Genomic DNA, 20,675 nt, shown 5'->3' on the forward strand with positions numbered 1-20,675 from the left:
TACCTAGCTTTTGATGAAGTTTAAGGGAAGGCCACCCACGACGCCTGATTAATCACCTATACGATCAACGATCAACGATGAATAGCTGTGTTGCAGTTTAGGCACTTATGTGCTCCAATTTCCCACATGGCAACAGTCAGAAGATTTTTTATGAACTGTAGTAATCTTGTAGTCTTGAAACTGTGATATAAAACTGAACTTCGCTGTAGAACAGAAGTATCTTCCAGCCTTTTGTGGCTCCATATTATTCCCTTTTGTTGTGACATGTCAATTTGTCTGTAGAGTGTAAAAGTTGAAGGTTGTGGCCGTGCAGAAAAGCCAATGAAAATGTGTAGTGTTTGTTAACACATGGCACAAGATCAATATAAACTCACAGTATCTGCCTACTTTTAGAGATTACTAAAATGCACCAAAATACTAAAATAATACTTTTGCTTCTTACTTCTTTGATTGTCTCTTTCCAGAAAGGGAGGTGTCAATTTTCAACACCCGCTTAAAAACGGACAGAATTTTGACAATTTGAGAGAGAAACATACAGCGAGAGAGGGCGCCATAAGCTACATGTTGCCAAAAATCGTAGCTTTGAAATTGGCATGGTTGGTTTAGGCCACTGTATCAACATCTATTCAAGATCAAAATATTTGCTGGGTGCTTTGTGAGGGCATGGGCAAGATCTCAAGTATTGATTAATCTGTTAAAAAATTATAGCTATTACAAGACACTGCCATGTTTGGATTTAACGTTGACCAAAATCTCCCACCTGTCCCTCTCATCTCGGTCCACCTGGGCCAATCTTAGCGTTACACCCGCGTAGTCATAGCAATGTGACAAAGGACACCCTGGTTATTTGAAGCGTTACTTGTCCTGACAGAACCTATAACACCACAGTAGCTTAAGTTGCTCTTGTAGATGGGGGAAGTTCTTTTGTCAACGTAATTTGCTTGTATTTCTTTGAGCCTGCAGTCGGAGGTAGGATTTTACAAAAGAACACTGTCTGACCTCCCTGTTCTGTCTGCGTCAGCCAGGTCCTCTCTACTGAATCAATACTTTGTCAATGATTTGTCAGGTTTTGAAGTCAGTAATGCCTGGTGGACTCAGACAGAAGTCTAGTGCGCATTGAACCATTGTTGTTTCTTTCCAGTATGGGTTTTCAATTTGTTCTGTTTGTACTTTATTTCCAATACTGGGTCCCATTTGCCTTTTGGTGTAACCAAAATTTCTTACCAATATGTGGCCAAAATGTATTTTCATTTTGAAATTCACTTTCTGCCCAAGCTTTTAGCTGGGCTTTCAGAACCAGCCAGTACGTCTTGTATGTCTTTTTAGTTACTTGTATTGATAGGACGTGAGTCCCTGACTCAGCTCTGAGCTTTGATAAAGGGAAGTGAATCACTAGCTGTGTATTGTGGCCTCTAAGCATAGTTTTGCAGCGCTGTACTTGTAGCTGATGATTTTTAAGCTATAAAATATGATCTCTGGTGAACTGACAATGTTATTCACTATCATTTAATACAAGGAGATGCATGACTGACTTACAGTTGGATGATATTTTTATTCCGGTCATCATCTGGGTATCAACTGGACCATTTTCTGCTGATGTTATCACAGCAGTCTAGCTTTTTCTCACTTCCCTCATAGACTTGATAAAATGTTTTATGTTTTTCTAATGAGACTGCAGGTGAATGCCCAAGCCCTGTCTTACAATCCATCTGCTGTGGGAGACAGATAAACATAATTTGGGTCTTTTTGCCTGCTTTGTATTGTCAGACTTTTACAATTGTTTCCACCCTCTTCTTGTGTCTCTTTCATCTCTTTTTGTCACTCTGTTGCTGTCATTCTCTCACTGACTTTCATTTTGTCCTCTTTATATAGATACTGGGTTTGACCCTAATTCCACAGAGCTGTCAAACTTCTTTGAGACTTGAATACAACAAGTTGTCATTAATGTTTCACAGGGTCCACGATAGTGCCAATGATGTCATTTCCTGCTGATATTTTCTGTTCTCCCTCACCTAAAAGCTCTCTGGAACCTAGGGGCTGAACAAAAGACATGTCATGTTTCTGGACCCATCCTGAGACATTACATGTATTAGCATGTGGATCCTTCTGAAAAAGGTCGGCTGCAGCCACAAAGAGATGGTTGCCTGGTCAGCAGAAATGTCAAACCAAAGTTCCAAACCAACAAGTCTCAAGCAAAACAAAAGTACAATCAAGTAAAGTCAAACAAACAACTCCTGAGCAAGGTTTAAAGTCAAGAGACACGTCAGGTTGAACAAGTTCCAAGACCAACAAGTCTCAATAACTCAGGTCCAAATCAAAACATCTCCCAAGTTAAAACCAATATATGAATAAGATGTTGGCTAGTTGATTTGGTGTCAACTTAATTGGAGTTTGTGCGTGTTTGCATTAAAAGGGGCGTGAGTTCTGTGGAACTTCCTGCCTGTTGGCAGAAGGGTAAACAGGCTGTGTGACAGATAAAAGGGGTCATTCACAATGGAAGAAGCTCTGTGGTCCTCACTTCACACTGCAAGGTCTTTAATTCTGCAGTTTCCTAGCCATATGGTAATACAGCCGATCAGAACGCTCTCCACAGTGCTTCTGTTGGTGAGGACGGGCAGGAGTAAGTAAGTGTTGAGAGACCAGGTGAGGTCATCAGCCACTGGTGAGCAGCAGGGAGTGGTCTGCCAGTTGCCTCCTGAAGTCCAATACCAAGTCTTTCATCTTCTCAACGTTGAGAGACAGGTTAGTGTTTCCGCACCAGCACACCAGTTGTTCTACCAGTTCATTTTAAAATAACTAAATACTTTAAACTTATCGTGTGTAAAAATTGTACTTTTAAGTAGTCTAATCTTGTTTGTTTATGGATCTTAAGAGTCTTGTTAAATGTCCTTTGTCGTTGTGCGTGTTCTTGGTGTTCGTATTTGTCAATATGCTGCTATTTTGGACAGCTCTCTCTTGAAAAAGAGGTTTTAAATCTCAATGAGATCATCTGGTTAAATAAAGGTTAAATAAAATAAAAAAATCAGTATCACTGATGAGGCCCCCTACTGGTTGTCATCAGTAAACTTGATGATGTTTTTGGATTCTCATCTGACACAGCAGTCGTGGGTGAGCAGTGTGAACAGCAGGGGGCTGAGTATGCAGCCCTGAGGGGCTCCCGTGCTGAGTGTGATGGTGCTCGAGGCTCCACTGCTGATGCAGACTTCCTGTGTTCTCTCTGTTAGAAAATCCACATTCCAGTTGCAGAGGGAGGGAAGCTCCGTAGGGAAAGTTTACCTGCCAGTTTCTGGGGATTGATTTTGTTGAATGCTGAGCTGAAGTCAATGAACAGCTTTTGGCGTACAGGTGGAGGGCAGGGTATAAGAAATGGCGTTGTCTGTGGAGCGGTTAGGGAGGTATGCTTACTGGAATGGGTCCAGTGAGGCGGGGAAGGCAGCTTTGATTTGCCCCATGACCAGTCGCTTGAAGCACTTCATGACGACAGAAGTAAGTGCTACAGGGCGGTACTCTCTTTAAGGTCTCAACAACAACAGACTAGCTAGGTATGTGTGTAAAAATGTCTGTGAGGACATTGGCCAGCTGGTTGGTGCAGTCCCTGAGCACGCGGCCAGGAATCTTGTCTAGGCCTGAAGCTTTCCTTGGGCTGATTCTGGATAGAGCCAGGTAAGTCCAGACAGAGTGCCAGTTCCTTGGGGGGAATGGTGACTTTATCGCCGGTATGTTGTTCAGGGCTTCAAATCGGATGTTTGTCAAGAAGGTGGAATGTGGTGAGGTCTTAGTCGGTTTTGGTCGGGATGCCCTGCCACATGCATTTGGTGTCCCAGGTGTCGTTAAGGTAATCATGAATCTTTCTGGCGTACACCCTCTTTGCTTCCTGATGGTGATGGAAAGCACAGCCTTAGCTGATCTGAGTGACACTTTGTCCCCTGATATAAAGGCGGTGTCTCGAGCTTTCAGCAGGGCGCAGATCTAGACTGTCAGCTAGGGCCTCTTGTTGGCGCATGTATAGATTTGAAGTGAAATTTTGTCAAGGAAACCACATCGTCAATATCACACTACAGACGCAAAATGCCTGCAGTGGAAAATCATATTATACTTACTCGTGATTTTAGACGAATGAATGAGAGTGAATTGGGCTTATTTCTCGTAAATTTGTGAGAGAATTTCCGAGTTTTGTTCCTGTAAATTAGCCACCCCCTTCCCTCTGAACTTTTTGGACACGTAAAATAGTCAGTCTAATTATGCGACAAAATTTAGGATAAATAAATTATACACATGGGCTACATCTCAGAAATTGACCTGTTAATGAATTATGATCTACTTCCTTAATCATAGAGGCTGCATGAATGTAATGCTGTAACCCCAGTGGAAAGAGCACATGGCAACAAGTCAGGATGAAATCTAAAAATATTCTATCAAGTGGTGTGTATTTATAGTTCTCATCATTAACACACACAATACAGATGTGGTTTGTAGCCTACGCCTATTCATGTAAATAGGGTAACTTTGAGTTAGATAGATAAAGCAGTGGAAGTGGAGCAGTTTAGAGATACAGAGTAAATTGTCGTGACACCACACCTTGGGTAAACCTTATCCACATTTCATAGTATGGGTAAATCAGGAAGTCATAAAGTTACTTGCCAGTATAGCCAGTTACCTTGCTTCATAGCACAGGCCTAAAATCTGAGTCATGACCACTAAGTCAAGGCGAAGTCCTCAACATGTCACATGTCCTTCAAAATGTTAACAAAATAAAAGGCAACATTTCAAGTGAAGTTACAAATCATTGGAAGTCACAAGACCTTTTTTTTTTTATTTTAAATAATCGGATTCATGACATGAACTGGCTGAGAAAGTGAGTGAGTGGAGTGATTTTGAAAAGGTGATAGATCACAACATGTATTTAGAGCTGTGAACTAGTGACAGTGACAATTGTCAATCTATTATTTGCCTATGACAATGATGACTGAGCTCTCCATGACAAAACAAATTCCGTCAGCTGACAAAGACTGGAAGATGAGACTGAAAGCTCTCGACTGTCGGGCAAATTTTATTTCTAATTTTATGAGAAATATTTTTGTGGAGCAGAATGCTTCTAAATAATGAATTTGATGAAGTATTGTGTTTGGGCCCACATAGCCCATATTTTGCCAACATCAGAGTGACATTTGAATATCTTATCAATGCAAGAATGGATACGATGTGCTTCTTTGTCCTTCTTTTCTCTTTGTCTCAGTATTTGGTTTTGAAGGAGAGCAGACCTTGTATTGTAGGCATATGCACATTACTGAAAGTCTGAATTACACATAATTACATTACGTAAGTACCAAATTAACTATAATAGGGGCAGCCAGAATTCTTAATGTTGCTCAATCTTTTGATTGCATTGTGGCTGTGCATAATCGAACGTGAAGAACAGGAAAATTACAGCAGTCAGTGGAGAGGTTTGAGACCCATTTGAGAGTTGAAATCACAATGGTCGGAGCAAAGAACCTCCATGTGAGAGGGATGGCATCTCTGTGTGGAATGTTAGGACATATCTTATTTATCTTTGGTAAGGCCTGCATACGACATACTAATGGAAATCAGAAAATGAAAAATACATTTCTGTAGGCCACTATATAGCATTGCAACCAATTTATCACTTTCAAATCAATATTCTTATCGTCTTCTGCATAAATCTTCTTTAATTATTTCATCAAACACAAAATAATCCAATTTTAATTAGCCAATCAATGTAATGCCATTTTAAATCAAATGGTACATGCTTGGGAGCTGTGTGCTGTTTCTCAGTCATATCAAAACCACAAAATGAGTCCATTAAGGCAGAAATATATTTTTTTGTGAAGACTGTTTATTTGAGTTTGAACGTTAAAGAGGTCACAAGCTAAAAGAAGTAGAATACCGCTGCATAATAACACTTCAGTTCATATTAATGAAAAATTCCTACCGTCAGAATGAGAAAATTGTTTGTCTGGCCACTGTACTGCTCTGCTGAGAATGAACTGAAATTAAAAATTAAAGTATACGGCGATTACAATAACACCCTAAGGCAGAATTTGATGTTTTACAAGCTGAAAAGGCTTTAAAAGCTTCAGCAACCCTTTTGTCAGTCTTCTAATCATCGTCAGTAAACCAGATCATGGTCGTGCTTCCTGACAGCCTTCAATGGATTCCAGCTTTGGATCATAAAGGTGCTCCATCAGAGCATTGGCATTATGCTTCTTATTCATCTTGGTAAATATGCACCAAGCGTGTGACCATGCAGGCCCTCAAAACATGTGCCTGCTGACACATTCAGCTCACAGTCCGACCGCAGCAATAACACAGAAGCATGTTATACACTTGTCATTTTGGGATGATTCACATTCTGAGAAATGTTTCTGCAGAGCCTCGGAGGTGTTTGCGCTTGAAACATCTTTCAGTGGTCATGATATCATCACATGTTGTCTGGGTGAGATGAGATTTCTTATATAAGTTCAAAACTTGTTTATGGAGTGCTGACGCAACATTGTTCATTTATTTATTATTATTGTTATTAATATTATAATATTACTTTACTACCAGAAGGGGGGGTTTCCTCTTGATGCGCCGTTGGCCATTAGCAGGCCATCTTAACCTATGAGACCAAAATGGAGGAAGATATCGTAACATATGAGCTGTGTAGAACTCCATCAATTTTTGTTTCATCCTTCTCTCTGTGAGTATAAAGTGCTCCATAAAAGAGGAAGGGTTTGCAAACAGTGCATACAACGTATGTACTTCTTGTCCAATTGGCACGCAAGCTTGCTTACTGACAGTTTGCTAGCTCTTTACCAACTCTTTATTGGATGAAAGGATCCTATGAACAAAACGCCAGGGGGGCTGAGAGAGTTATTCTAACTTAGTAGCACTAGCATGTTCCCGGCTTGTCAATTTTATTCATATATTTATTTATATAGCCCAGTATCATAAATCATAAATTTGCCTGCAGGTGGTTTACAATCTGTACAGCATATGACACCCTCTATCCTTAGACCCTCAATTTGGACAACCCGCAAAACACTCTTTAATGGGGGAAAACTACCAACTCACCCAACACACTGACAATAGTCCACCTATTCCACGATGACTTGCAGATGAATTTTGCTGTGACCCTTTTTTGTACATTTGCTTTACTTTTTTGGTTTTTACTGCAGATGTGTCCTTTTTTAGTATTATTATAACACGTAACTGCTCCTGCCTCCAAGCCATGGTCAAACCCTACACTCTGGTGTGACCGTTGCTCCTCTGCCTCTAGGTGTTTGGCTGCCCTGTCACTCTCAGGTACATGCGGTTGCTGATCCAGATCAAGGCATCTCTCGCTTCTGGGTGGAATGAACCCCCCACCCACTAAAAACAAAATCACTGTCCATCACCCACCACAGGCTGAAAACCCACATTTTCAGACTCAGAGGAGAGGAGACATATTGTCTGAACAACAACACAAAGTCTCTAATATGTCCAACTACACACACACACACACACACACAAACTGACATTCAAGTATCTTTCTGTCAGTATTTGTTGTGTCTGAATGTCTAGTGTCTCTCAGCTTTGCTGCAACACTGTTTTCAACCTTCACATTTTCCATTAAAGTAGGACTTGAATCTGTGCTCCAGACTGCGAATGTTTAATAGTGCAGACAGCGTGACACGGTCATGACGTTCACCTTTAAATTCCCCTCTCTACTCCAACACTTGCACTTCTGCATCAGGTGAGAGACACAGAGCAGGAGGGTCATAAGGGCACACAAACACACAAAATAAATACAGGGGTGACCCTAATAAACATCAAGAAGCACATAGTACAGGTTTACATACAAATTGTGTCTACAGGCTCTTCTTTGTGCATACAATCACTTGCAAACTATGTGAGCTGCATGAGCGGCATTTTTCAGAATTAATAATATAATAATACACTTCATATATCACTTATGTAAAACAATTGAGAAGCCCAACACCATAAAGCAATAAGGACAACTAGAAAATTTAGTCTAGTTTTCATTAATTTCCTGTCATTTTAGGCTAATTTTTGGCAATTCGAGTGACCTTGGAAGGGAATTGTATTTGTACAGCATACAATTCCCTTTTAGAGTATATGAATTGTTTCTGATCCATGCCAGTTAAAAGACCATTACGGTAGCCCAATTGTGAGGAAATGAGAGCAAGTATAATTGGATTCTATATCTTTCAAACACAAAATTGAACAGATCTTAGCAATATCCCTGAGATGGTAGAGGCAAGATTGGATGACAGCGCTGATATGAATATCAAAATAGAGTATGTAATCAAACAACACACCTAGGTTTCTGACTGAACACTCAACATGTTTGAAAGGTGAGAAGTAAGGACTGGAATTGTAGGTGCAGATGATTGAGGTCAATAATAACATTTTGGTTTTGTCTTTTTAGTTGAACAAGAATTGTCAGACATCCAACTTCTTATATGCCGTAACTCTCTTAATGTGGAGAGGCTAGTGGGGTTGTCAGGTATAACTGGAACATACATGTGTCTGTTTTGACCTAGTGCACTAAAAGTAAATCATGTGAGTGAAAAAAAGCCTATTGTTTTCTCCAAGCCAAGCAGCAGAAAACTTCTCTTGTCAAGTGCTATTGTCTTCTTTTGTGGTTTTGTGGCTGTCAGAGCGAGCGGTAAATGTAAATGCTCCGTATTTGTATAGCGGCAGTCTTTTCGACCACTCAAAGCGCTTTTACACTACATCTGCATTCACCATTCACACAAGTGCTCAAACAGAAACTAACATTCACACACATTTATACACTGGCGGAACAGCCACCAGGGGCAATTTGGGGTTCAGTATCTTGCCCAAGGACACTTCGACATGCGGGGATTGAACCTGGGCAACCTGAGCCACAGTCGCCCCAAGGAACTCAAGTAGAAAAATGTTCAAAGCTCTATGACCTTCAGAACTGGTCATTATGTGGGGTTTTTTGTCCTGGCAGTTTGATCTAGGTGATACGCAGCACCTTTGCACTTGCTCTTGGCACCAGGGACATCACATGATGTGTGTGATACTATGTGCCGCAGCACTGCGCTGTCACCAGGAGTCAAGGTGATGAAACAGCAGATAAATCATGTAACAGTAAATACTTACTTTCTCCATGGAAGAGTTTCATGACCAGCACAGCGTCAAGGTCCTGCGTTTTGAAGCAGCATCGAATCAGTCACAGTTTGGAGAGGTGTTTGTGTACTTAGTATGCCAGGGGCCATGAAATGTATGTGAAGCCAGTTGAGAAGAAGGCAAAAGAATAGCTCATGACAGGATAAAAGGCAGGAGGCGTTGGGCTGCAGAACGAATAAGAGGCGTATTTGGCTTGACACTTTTCTCTAGTTGCTTCACTCTTTCCAGTAACACATTGTGTACACAGTGAAAACAATACGTCATCAGCACAACATCAGCAGCTGCAGTCCTCCGTCAGTGTTGGTCCTGGATCTGTTTAAAATGATTTGACAGACTTTACAGACCAAAGTACACACTCATGCACCTAAGCACCTAAATAAGAAATAAAGCTTCTAGTCAATGTATGTTGTGAGTAGGCAGCTAGATTCTAAACTCTACGATGGTATAAGGAGTGGGAAAAGAAAGAATGTGGTAAACTGACTGATCTCAATTTTAGATCCTTAAATCTTATCTTAAATGGACCTTAACCCTTCAAACTAGGCTTCATATTGACTTAGACATGTGTCAGAGTTTAAGGACAAGTGGAGAGTTGTTGACTGGTGACATTCAAGGCTATGTGTGTGTTTGTGTTGAGTGGAAAGTAAAGAGAAAGTCTGAGATTCATTACACTGTGTATCACCTATAGCCTAATGTACTGTATGTTAAATCAATGTATCCAGATGAAATCACGAGCCAATAAATAGCGGGGTTCCCAGTTCCAGCTTTGAATATTTTCATCCGCTTTGTTCTTTTGCTTTTTCAGCAGGATTCTCTCTGGGCAGTGATATTGAGCAGTTCAATTTTAAAGTGAGATCAATTATGCAAATGCCTGCATTGCTCAGTGCTGCTGTTTCTCAAAACCATATCTGTATAAAAGAAGTGGATGTAGTTTTCAAGTTTTCAAGCCTCGAGCTTGGCATTTTGGCCGTTGCCATCTTGTTTTTTTGAAGCCAGAAGTGACCATATTAGGACGACAAGCTGGAGCTGGAAAGCTGGAGAGGGATACACATTGCTACGCCTCTATGCTGACTGACAGATAGTCAGGGAAGCGACTTGTCAATCACAAGGTAGCCATGCCCTAAAGCATAACCTGCTTTATAGTTGATTTTCCTCTAAGTGGGACCATCATTTACTAAATGAACATCCTGCTGTATTGAACTTGAAACTAGCGTTTGGGACCATAAACTCATAAAGAAAATGTTTACCCCGGAAGGTGATTAGTTTAGCATAAAGAAACAGCTAGCTTGCTTAAAGGTAGGAAAATTCCACCTACAGAACACAAGACGAATGTCAATGGAAAGAAGTATGCAAATTTGTCAGGGTGGTTCAAATTGATGTGAAGACTCTTTGAGATGCTGGGTTGAAAATGTTTCAGCTTGAGTGAAAAAATTGCAGTCGTGCGCCAAGGCTTTATAAATCTGCTTTGTAAATGTTCAGAGGCTCAGCTGAACACAACACATACAGACAACAAGTCTGCACAGTCTGTACATTGGTTGTTTGGGGCAAATAAACAGCCCAGCTGTCCAATTCACATGAAAGACGCAAGGCAAACATTTGGTGGATTTTGTTTCCTTTGCAAAGAGCCCAGCTATGTTTCCAGTTGCTATGCTAGGCTAGACTATATGAGAGTGACATCAATCTTGTCATCTAACTCTCGACAAGAGATCAACTAAGCATGTATCCCAAAATGTCAAAGTAGTCCTTTAAAGGAGACCTTCCGTATTTTATAACTTATCTACAATATTACAACGTTGGATGTTCATGTTAAACATGGCCAAAGCTTTAAATAATGAGATTAAAGTATTTAAAAGAAACCTCAGATTTCCTCCTGTTCTGAACGCTCTGTTTTGAACTACTTTTTCTGCCATTGGCTCTGTTCTACACACAGAGCTAGACGAGCCAGTATTCCATATATGGTCATTTGCTCCGCACAGCAACGGCACAGCAAGGCTTAGTCTGTTTACCTCTCAGTGACAACAACAGCCTGGTAACATGCTTCAGGTCAATCAGAAGACAGTGGGCTTTAAAGGGGGGGGGGGCTTAAAGAGACAGGAGCATCTACAGCTTGTTTCACACAGAGGCTGAAATGAAGGCCTACATGAAGAGCCGGTATAAGACAGAATTTTTTTTATTTTTAACTTTGAATCATGCAAAGCTGCCATACAGGAGTCACAGAACTACATTATAGGACTGGAAATGCAGTATAATAGGTTTTCTTTAATATTGTTACAAAGCTACAATGCTAACATTACATATTTAACCACTCTGGCCTTGCTTTAAAAGCTTGCAGGTTGGATGTGACCCTCAGTGACACACACATGATAGTGAACTCACCAGAGCTTGATGACCTCAAACCACTGCACAGCAAACACACACTTGAAACAGTTACCCTCCTGATTACACACTGATTTACATGGATGGGGATTTCTGCACAGAATAACTGAAGACATGAACACCTTCACAAACCCTTCCCCCTCTGAGCAGCTTCAATCAATCCTATCGTTTTGGACATAAATAAAAAAACATTAATCTTTGATAAGACAGCAGCTGGTTGTAATAATAGCAACACTTTTGTGTTGCTATGTTGAGAGAAGTAACAGGACATTTTCTCATGGAGCTGTCCACTGAGAGAGGTCGTGGAAGATCTGCCATCTGCACTTGCTTGAAAACTCCTCCTTTCTAAAGACAGAAGAGGGACTGTTTGGCTTCATTCCTTCACATCCGAGTGTCATCACTGTCGGCTGACAAGAATGTGCAGATCTGCATGTGGCAGGCCTGGATGGCACTTGAAGTAATTGCACTGGTAGCTGATGGACTTGGAAAGAGACAATCTAATCAAATCATTCTGTGCTACAGCTTGGGGCTGATGATTCCTTTTTCTGCATGTGCTCTGCAAGAATCAACAAAAAGAAATGTTTTTGATGCATCCAATGACTTGATACAGACCAGCTATTAAATTTCAGGTATGTGCTATTTCATTTGTGATTGGGTTGATCTTGATACATTGGTGGTAATCTCGTGGATCCTGTGACAACACGATCTGCATCAAAATGAATGCTGTATAACGGTATACTCTTTAAATGACACAAAGCACCAGAAAAGGAGACAACTCATATGCATGACTCAAAATCAGCAGTTCGTCGGACACCGACGCATGCAGGGTGACGCGCTTAGTTCTTCCCCCTCTCCCACCCTCCCTCCCTTCCTTTGGTCTCTCTCTGCGGTGCAGTCGTGCGTCCTGCCGCTCTTGTCCCAGGGGATTCGGTGCCAAGCTTGTCTGGTTGGACGCAGCGCACTGTGAGCGCACTACGTTGTTTTTTTTAGACGCGGTCTGCCAAAGTTTCGGTTAACAAACGTGGAATATTTCTCAGAGGTGAAATGACCTGACAGACGCAGAATAGCCACCAGCTCTGGTGAAGGTGGGGAGTGTGCGGTTGAACGCCAGCGCCGTGCGTAACACTAGGGGAGCAGGTGGATGGAGAAGCTGGCGAGATGCAGCTTTCCAGCAGGTCAACGCCGGGCCGGAGCGGCTGGACTCCATATTCTCTCCTGAAGGATTTACCGTGATGGACTTGATATGAGGACGAAGTTTTCTCTCTTTAAAAGTAAGTGATGTTTTGAAGAAAAAAAAATGCAGTGTGGGAGAGAGGGAATTTAGTGCTGATTTTTAATGACGCTCAATCAATTTGTCTTCATCCAAAGGCATTTCTGTGTGGACTTGCTTTTGCGCGCGCTGTCTTTCAGTCCTTACATAGACAGCTCTGTTTTGTAGGTTAAAAGAAACATTTTTGTCAAACCTATTATGAAGTAGGCTACACACGCGAGCCAAGTCGTGGCGCAGCGGTTATTTAGTTTTTGGCACCCAAATGAAATAGTTTCAAAGTCGGACCCACAGCACCTACTTTACTCGCAATCTGATATCTGTGACTGACTTTTGGGATAAGAAGAGGATAGCTGATTGCTCCTCCCTTTCGGCACAGCAAATAAATAAATAAATAAATAAAACGCGTGCCCTAATTATGCGACTTCGCTGTCCCTTGATAAGAAAGACAAACCAACCTGCTCACTACTGGCCGGTTTGCCATTTTACTGTCAGTGTAAAAAGTCTCCTGTTGAGCTGGACATTTATCACACCCAGCCTGCAGGTTAGCGTGAGGCTGCATCAAGCCAAGCTGCTTCCCTCACATCTATTCACACGGTCAGTGCTGAGCTGAAATCCATCTCCTGACACCCAGCCAGCAATGTATGTTCAAGTTGTAGCCTATTTCACTTTCTAATAGGTCAAAACACACACACACACACACAAGCACTTATGTCTATAATCAAGCCCCCCTACTATCTGTTTGTAAAGACTGATAAGAAATTGTTTTGGTGGATTTAGAATTTTGCACTTAAAGTGAGAATTAAGATTTTCATTCACATAAGACATTTTTATAATATTTATGGTAAATGTTTTTCCCAGCATTAACACTGTTATCACTGTTAACAACCACATGTGTCGCCATATAATCTAAAGGATTGTAACTTTAAAATGTGACATAAAAACCCTTAAAATTATGAGAAAGCAGTATGTCTAACATGTAATTGCTCTCACAAGGGTGAGAAAACGTCTTAAACAGCTTGTAGATCATTTTGTCCCCTAAAATTCTGTACTGAATCTTAGACCAATACGTTTTTCCAGTGCGGAAAATGAGCAAAAAGTACAGTGCAGAGATTGGTTAACAAACCAGTTCCAATAATGATTCAGTCATTAAAACTGATGGGGTTAGTTTTTATCATTTTCTAAAATAAAGAATGAATTCAACAGATGATTTTACGAATTTAACAGATTGCACGAAATGAATTTAACAGATTATAGATGAATAAAAATGACAATGATCCTGAGTGATCTAACCTTTGCGCACACATAGACAGAACATGTTGTTCCCCCATCTTCAGTGATGACAAGTAGTTGAACCCTACCTTTTATCACAATACAATACCCTTCATTAGCACAAAGTGGACTGTCCACAGTGGGCCCACTTTTCCAATCAAATGTAATTCAGGTAAATTATGAAAGCAAGAACTGGACCTATGTCCCCCCTCCCCATTGAGCCAGCTGCTGTCACTGCAGAGAGTAAGTGATGCTGCCACAGTGTCAGAACTGTTTGTCCCCAAGATCAATTGAATAAACATTTGTCTTCGGCAGCACAGCGCCCTCGTGGTTCTCACTCAGGCGTACCTTTTTGCATGTATGCATAAATGTGGGAGGTACCGCACGCACTCACACATATGCACACAAGTGACCTGAACCACTGGGCTCAGTGTTGCATTTGGGGAGGGATTTATGGTCTGGACTGGGTTAGAAAGTGAGAAAAGAGCACAAGACCAAATGAGAGTTGAAATGTTGTATCTGAATACAAATACAGATACAAATATGGCTCTGAAGCAGAAGTCGTGATGAGTTTTGCAGTTACCCATGCCTGCACATTTTTGTGGGGAAAAAAGAAGAGTGTAAAATAGTGCAATTCAATATCATGACATACAAATTGTGTCCCTTTGGTTTGAGTAATGCAAGGTGTCCCGGTGACTCTTTGCCCGCTGTATTTCTCAAATAAAGGACACAATGACCAAAAGTTATTCTTGTGTCTGGATTTGGCCATCTCCTCCATGTCTCTGTCTGCCAAATGCTTGCTGTGAGGGGAATCAGCAGTGTGGAGGATAATCAAGGATAGGAAGAACTGATCATGTAAAGGAAATATCGTTAATGCTTTAGATTTCTGCCTGCAACGTGCAGCGTAATTACTCCAGAGTTACGGTGTAATCTTTTGTACACTGTAAACAGCATTGCTCCTTTATGTTTTGTAGTTATTATAATAACTACGAGGGACATCTGTCGGACAGTGTATTGTCATGGATACCGTCGGCCTCCGAAGACTGTCTCAGCTGTCGTTCACATCACCAGCCAACTTGTATGTAATAAGGTCATTTAGAAATAAAATCGCATCAGATCAATGAAGTGATGCAGAAGTCATCACTTCGTCTTCCCTGAAACATACAGATTTGTGCTAATTTTATTGGTCATACTGTACCCTGTAATAGTAATAGAACAGGTACCCAGTAGGTAAATAATCCAGAATAAAGTTCCTCCCAAACATCCAGATTATTGCTCAGTGGGTCATACACACCCTGTAATAATAGAATAAGTATGGTATTATATGGAAATATGGTATTTTTGTAAGATTCTTAATTTTTAACACGTTATTCCATAACTTTACATCTTGTTCCCCAGTACCTATATATATGTATTGGTACGTACAGTACTGGTACAGCATGAGTACAAAAGATTACACAGTAACTCCGGAGTAATTACGCTGTACGTTGGCGGGCTGTCATCTAAAGCATTAACGATATTTCCTTTACATGATCTGATGATTTACATGTGTGAAAGCAGTTATGTAAAGTAACCTTGCAACTGTTGCCACGGGACTATTATTATTTGTCAAAGGAAATATTCTCTGTTTCTCAGCCATACTTACTGTTCTTTCAATCTTTTGTCTCTCTCTCTCTCCATAGATCTATGTGTTTTTTATAGCTGAGATGTGATTTTTGTGGTTCCCCCTTAATGAAAATCCAGAGTCATCACAATTCCCAGAGCCCCAAACCCTGACACCTTAAAGTCACAAATTCCCAATACCACTTGCTTGTCTTAGAAGTTACCACCTCCCTTTCCCCTTATTTCTAGCCTTGTGCTGTAAAATCAATGCTTTTAAGCATGTAAAATCCTAACCTTAAACTCATTTACATCTACCTTCACTTTAACCCTTACCCCTCGCTATCTTTAGACATTTGGAGCCCTTTGATACCCCTCTCACCATCATGGCCTTGGATCAGTGGCCCTTTCTCCCAACTCCCCCCAACATCTCCATGCCTGAGCCCCTCCTCTACGATAGCTACTTCCAGGGGAATGAGTCTGACCTGGATCTGAACACATCAGAGACCAAGGAGCGTCATCAGGACAAGACCAGCTCTGTGGTCATCACCTTCATCTACTTCGTGGTATGTGCCGTGGGACTGTGCGGCAACACCTTGGTCATATACGTCATCCTGCGCTACGCCAAAATGAAGACGGTGACCAACATCTACATCCTGAACCTGGCGGTGGCAGACGTTCTGTGTATGATGAGCCTGCCGTTCATCGCACTGCAGCTGACACTGGTGCACTGGCCCTTTGGAGAAGTGCTTTGCAGGGTGATCATGACTGTAGGTAGGTGTAGAGCAGAAGTGCTAATGGTGCACTACAGAAAACAAACAAAAAAACCCCACTTTTGGGTTCCTCTAGAGCATCGGTCGGCAATAGGCGGCCCGCGGGCCAGACCCGGCCCGCCAGCAATAATATCTGGGCCGCGGCTAGATTGCTTTCATAGCAGAAAAAAAATAAACTGATAGCGGCTGGTGCTGAAATAGATCTCAGTCATGATAGCTCATGATACTCACACAATCTCTTCCTCTTAAGTGATTGAGAACGTTTTTTGCGGCAATGCTTTATGTCGAGTTTATTGAGAGCTTTTACTTTGAAGAGTTCTGAAGGACATTCACAAGAGACTCTGGCTTGCTTGACACACCTCTGAAAAAGCCGTCAGTAAACGTGTGATAGGATTCCCCTGAATCTCCTCAGGGAAATTAAAATAAGCGTCCATAGGTTTTTGAATCCGGATCAAACGCCTGGATGCGCACACACTGTAGCACATGCTTTATTGTGAGCATGTGCAAAAGTGTCCTTATAATCAATTTGTTTAACAAGGGAGAAAAAAAACACCTCAGTTAGTTGTAATTGATCTTACAAACTTCCTAATGGGAATCCCGCACAGTACCGACTGAGCTAAGCGTGCTCACACGTATACAAGGATTTGAAATAATTTGACTTTATTTGGGCCCGGCTTGTATCTGGTTAAAAAATTTTTGGCACAATGCCAGACTTATTTGCCGACTCCTGCTGTAGAGGGAAATTATCCTAAAATCATTGTCTGCTAAGAGTAGATAAAATCTTACATTATAAATCTTAAGACTTCAAATGCAAATTGAAGTGTGTTTATTCAAAATCTTGGACACGTGTGTCTTAAAGAAATAGTTTGACATTTTGTGAAATGGTCTTATTTGCTTTGTTGCCAAAGGCTAGATCAGAAGATAAATACCGCTCGTATATCTGTCTGTTAGATTTTAATCTACAGCTTGGATGCTGTTAGCTTAGCTTAGCAAAACACTGCAAGCAAGGGGAACATCTAGCCTTCTTAACTGTCTTAGCAATTACTGATAAATTTGATACATATCCTTACCTCACCTTTCTTTCTCCACTCTCTCTCTCCCCTACTCCGTCCCAGACTCTCTCAATCAGTTCACCAGCATATTCTGTCTGATGGTGATGAGCATCGATCGATACTTGGCTGTGGTCCACCCAATTAAGTCAACAAAATGGCGGAAGCCCCGTGTAGCCAAGCTAATTAACCTGACAGTGTGGGTTGTGTCGCTGTTAGTCATCCTACCTACTATGATCTTCAGTGGCCTGGACAAGGTGCCAGTATGTGGGATTGTGTGGCCGGAGCCCCAGGATGTCTATTACACAGCCTTCATATTCTACACCTTCTTCATTGGGTTCTTCCTGCCGCTAACGGTCATATGTCTGTGCTACCTGCTCATTATAGTCAAGGTAAAAGCCTGGCTGACATTAAATTTTAATATAATTTTCTTCTTTTGCATCTACATTGTCCTCTTGTTCAATATTGAGATATGTTTATTACTGGCTGCAGGACTAGAATAACAACCAATTTGAGATTGTGACTTGAGTCACGTTTATTTGTAGATTCATTCATTCATTTTTTTATAATAGTGAATAAGTGGAAAACAGCCAAAGACAGTGCATGTTTTTATGTTTTACGTTATTTTTGCATGAGTTTATACATGTTACATATGAAAAACAGCATCATGCCATAGATGAACCAGGGTTTTTAAGGGTTATTATTTAAGCATTACATGTTTGAACAAAAGCTAGGCAGCACTGGAAAGCAATCAGGGCTATCTAGGGAAAAAATTATTTCACAGGTATTCCTTACATTTGTTATGGGAATAATGTTGAAAATATAAAGGATGATCAGAAAAATCATCTATATTTGGAGGCTTATAAGTTGGATAAAGTCTGTATCAGGTGGGTTTAATGGAACAAAAAACATGATTTAATGTGACTGAGTGTGGTTTCCAGAAGCAATATGAATAATACTACTGTTTTAATCAGTAGTATTGAAGCAGTTAAGCTTATGGCCACAAATGGCAGGTCATCCGTACCCTCATGTGACATGGATTATATTGACTTTAATGGAACTATGTCATGTTTTTCCTACATTACAACCGCTGCCAATGCTTTAGCCTCCTTATTAGCCACTAAACTACCATCTAGTGACTTTGCATTTCCAACATTATTCCCTTTGTGAATGTTATGTATGCCTGAGTGACTGAAATGTTTGGGGTCTCTCTGATAGCTATTTGTCGGTGGATGGCTCTGGAATGGGGCTATGAGCTAGTTAGAACGCAATGTTTTTTTTTTTTTACAATTCTCACATTCAAGCTCTGAAATGTTAAGAAGAAAGATCATTTTTAGAATCTGTTTCCTGGATACTTCTGCATTTTGGGAAACTCACTTATTTGCTTTCTTGCCAAGAGTTCAATGAGGGTACCACTCCTCTACCTGTCCTTAAATTTGAAGCTACAGCCATTGGCTAGTTAGCTCAGATTAGCATCAAGATCAGCATCTCTGCAGTAAACCTCACTAATTAACACATTATATCTTGTTTGTCTCTCACTGAGCCTGGCCACGAAGTAGTCCAGCACATAATCTTGCACTTTAGTTTGGCAAGGGATTTTTTTTTAATTTGGAAAGAGCCAGCATAGGAGCTTCTAGGTCATCCACAAAAGCGTGTATCCCAGAATGTCGAACTGTTACTTAAAGTTGTTTCTACTGTATGTCTCACAGTTTGAACGTTGTGCTTTTACATTTGAGAGATTTGAAGCCACTGACAATCCGTTCCTTTCCCAGGTTAAGTCGTCTGGCATACGAGTGTGTTCCACCAAGCGCAAGCGCTCCGAGCGTAAGGTGACACGGATGGTGTCCATCGTGGTGGCGGTGTTCGTCCTCTGTTGGCTGCCTTTCTACATTTTCAACGTCACCTCCGTCACCGGCTCCATCAAGCCCACCTCTGCTGTGAAGAGCACCTTCGACTTTGTAGTGGTGCTCGGCTACGCCAACAGCTGCGCCAACCCCATCCTGTACGCTTTCCTGTCAGACAACTTCAAGAAGAGCTTTCAGAACGTTCTGTGCCTGAAAAAGGTAGCGGGCCTGGACGAGATTGATCGCAGTGACAGCAGGGCAGACAGGAGCAGGATGGCTAACGATGCCGCAATCATCAGTGCCAACTTGGAGACTCACAATGCTGCACTGCTCAATGGCGAGCTTCAGACCAGCATCTGAGGGTAAAGGAGCGGCAGTCGCATCCAGGGAGGCTAGAGAGAGATCAGTGGTGCTTGGGGCTTCCAGACTAATGGGCCACCACTGCACTGCTAGTGACCCCTGTTCAAAGATGCGGGGCAGGAGGATGATGTACTGCTATTGCTCATGGAGAATGACATATGAGTAAAGTCTAAGTAAAAAATAAATTCAGGTCAGGGAAAGTACACTGACTCCGGCTCAAAACTCAAAATATGTGGGTTAATGAAGCAACTTGAGTTCGCCCTGAGGAGGAGCAAAAATGTATCTTGACTATTGATTTTCAAAACTGTAGAGACTAGTGATGTTGAAATCAAACACAAATAAGAGTGCTGTTCATGTTTGCCATCTTGAGATTTCTGTTGATTTGTCAGAAGTGAAGCAAAATTGAACCAAGAGCCAAGATCAGAGAGTGGACTGTTCACCCATGGCAGAAATATTTGGGGGTTTGAGTACCATCCATGCCCTGCTTGAGTTTTTTGAGAGCTATGAAGGCTCGGCACTGAATTCTCTGAATGTGGAAATACTGGTGAAAAAGTCGGCAAAACATGTCAGTGGAAAACAGAAGTGTTATTCAAAAAGGTATTCTAGACTTTGAAAGACAAAAATCAGAAACCACAACCCTGAACAGTTTCATGGATATGTCTTATTCATCTAAGACCAGTCCGGGAAACAAAATGGCAAAGCCCTCCAACAAATGAAGGATGCTCTTTTCCCTCTCTAGCTGTCATCTCAACTGGAGAAGCTGCATTGATTTGTAAACTCCTGAATTTAACATCCTGGATGGGTTTATTGATCAAGTGGAAGGGTAGGAAAACATCTCAGCAGCTGCTCTGACCTTGCTACCATTAAAAAAGCTTCAGTTTGTACATACAAAATAGTTTTCTGTCAACCTCTGGGGAAAAATTCTGCATATTGATGATGCAAGTGTCCTAAAATGAATTTCAAAGGCAATCCCTGC

General features: G+C 41.3%; 1 protein-coding gene across 2 annotated transcripts; it reads left to right on the top strand.

Annotated features, from left to right (window-relative positions):
* Window positions 1–12,747: 12,747 nt before the first annotated feature.
* On the top strand, window positions 12,748–19,901 carry sstr2a (somatostatin receptor 2a). Of its 2 annotated transcripts, XM_046069253.1 has the most exons (4): window positions 12,748–12,806; window positions 15,757–16,447; window positions 17,562–17,887; window positions 19,268–19,901. In XM_046069253.1, the coding sequence occupies exons 2-4, from the start codon at window positions 16,060–16,062 to the stop codon at window positions 19,697–19,699; spliced, it is 1,146 nt and encodes a 381-aa protein (XP_045925209.1). In that variant the 5' UTR covers window positions 12,748–12,806; window positions 15,757–16,059; the 3' UTR covers window positions 19,700–19,901. The 2 variants fall into 2 exon arrangements, with proteins under 2 accessions (XP_045925209.1, XP_045925210.1); XM_046069254.1 differs by lacking the exon at window positions 12,748–12,806 and having other exon boundaries at window positions 16,127–16,443.
* Window positions 19,902–20,675: the final 774 nt, after the last annotated feature.

Source organism: Micropterus dolomieu, linkage group LG14 (genome assembly GCF_021292245.1).
Source record: "Micropterus dolomieu isolate WLL.071019.BEF.003 ecotype Adirondacks linkage group LG14, ASM2129224v1, whole genome shotgun sequence".
NCBI classification, from domain to species: Eukaryota; Metazoa; Chordata; class Actinopteri; order Centrarchiformes; family Centrarchidae; genus Micropterus; species Micropterus dolomieu.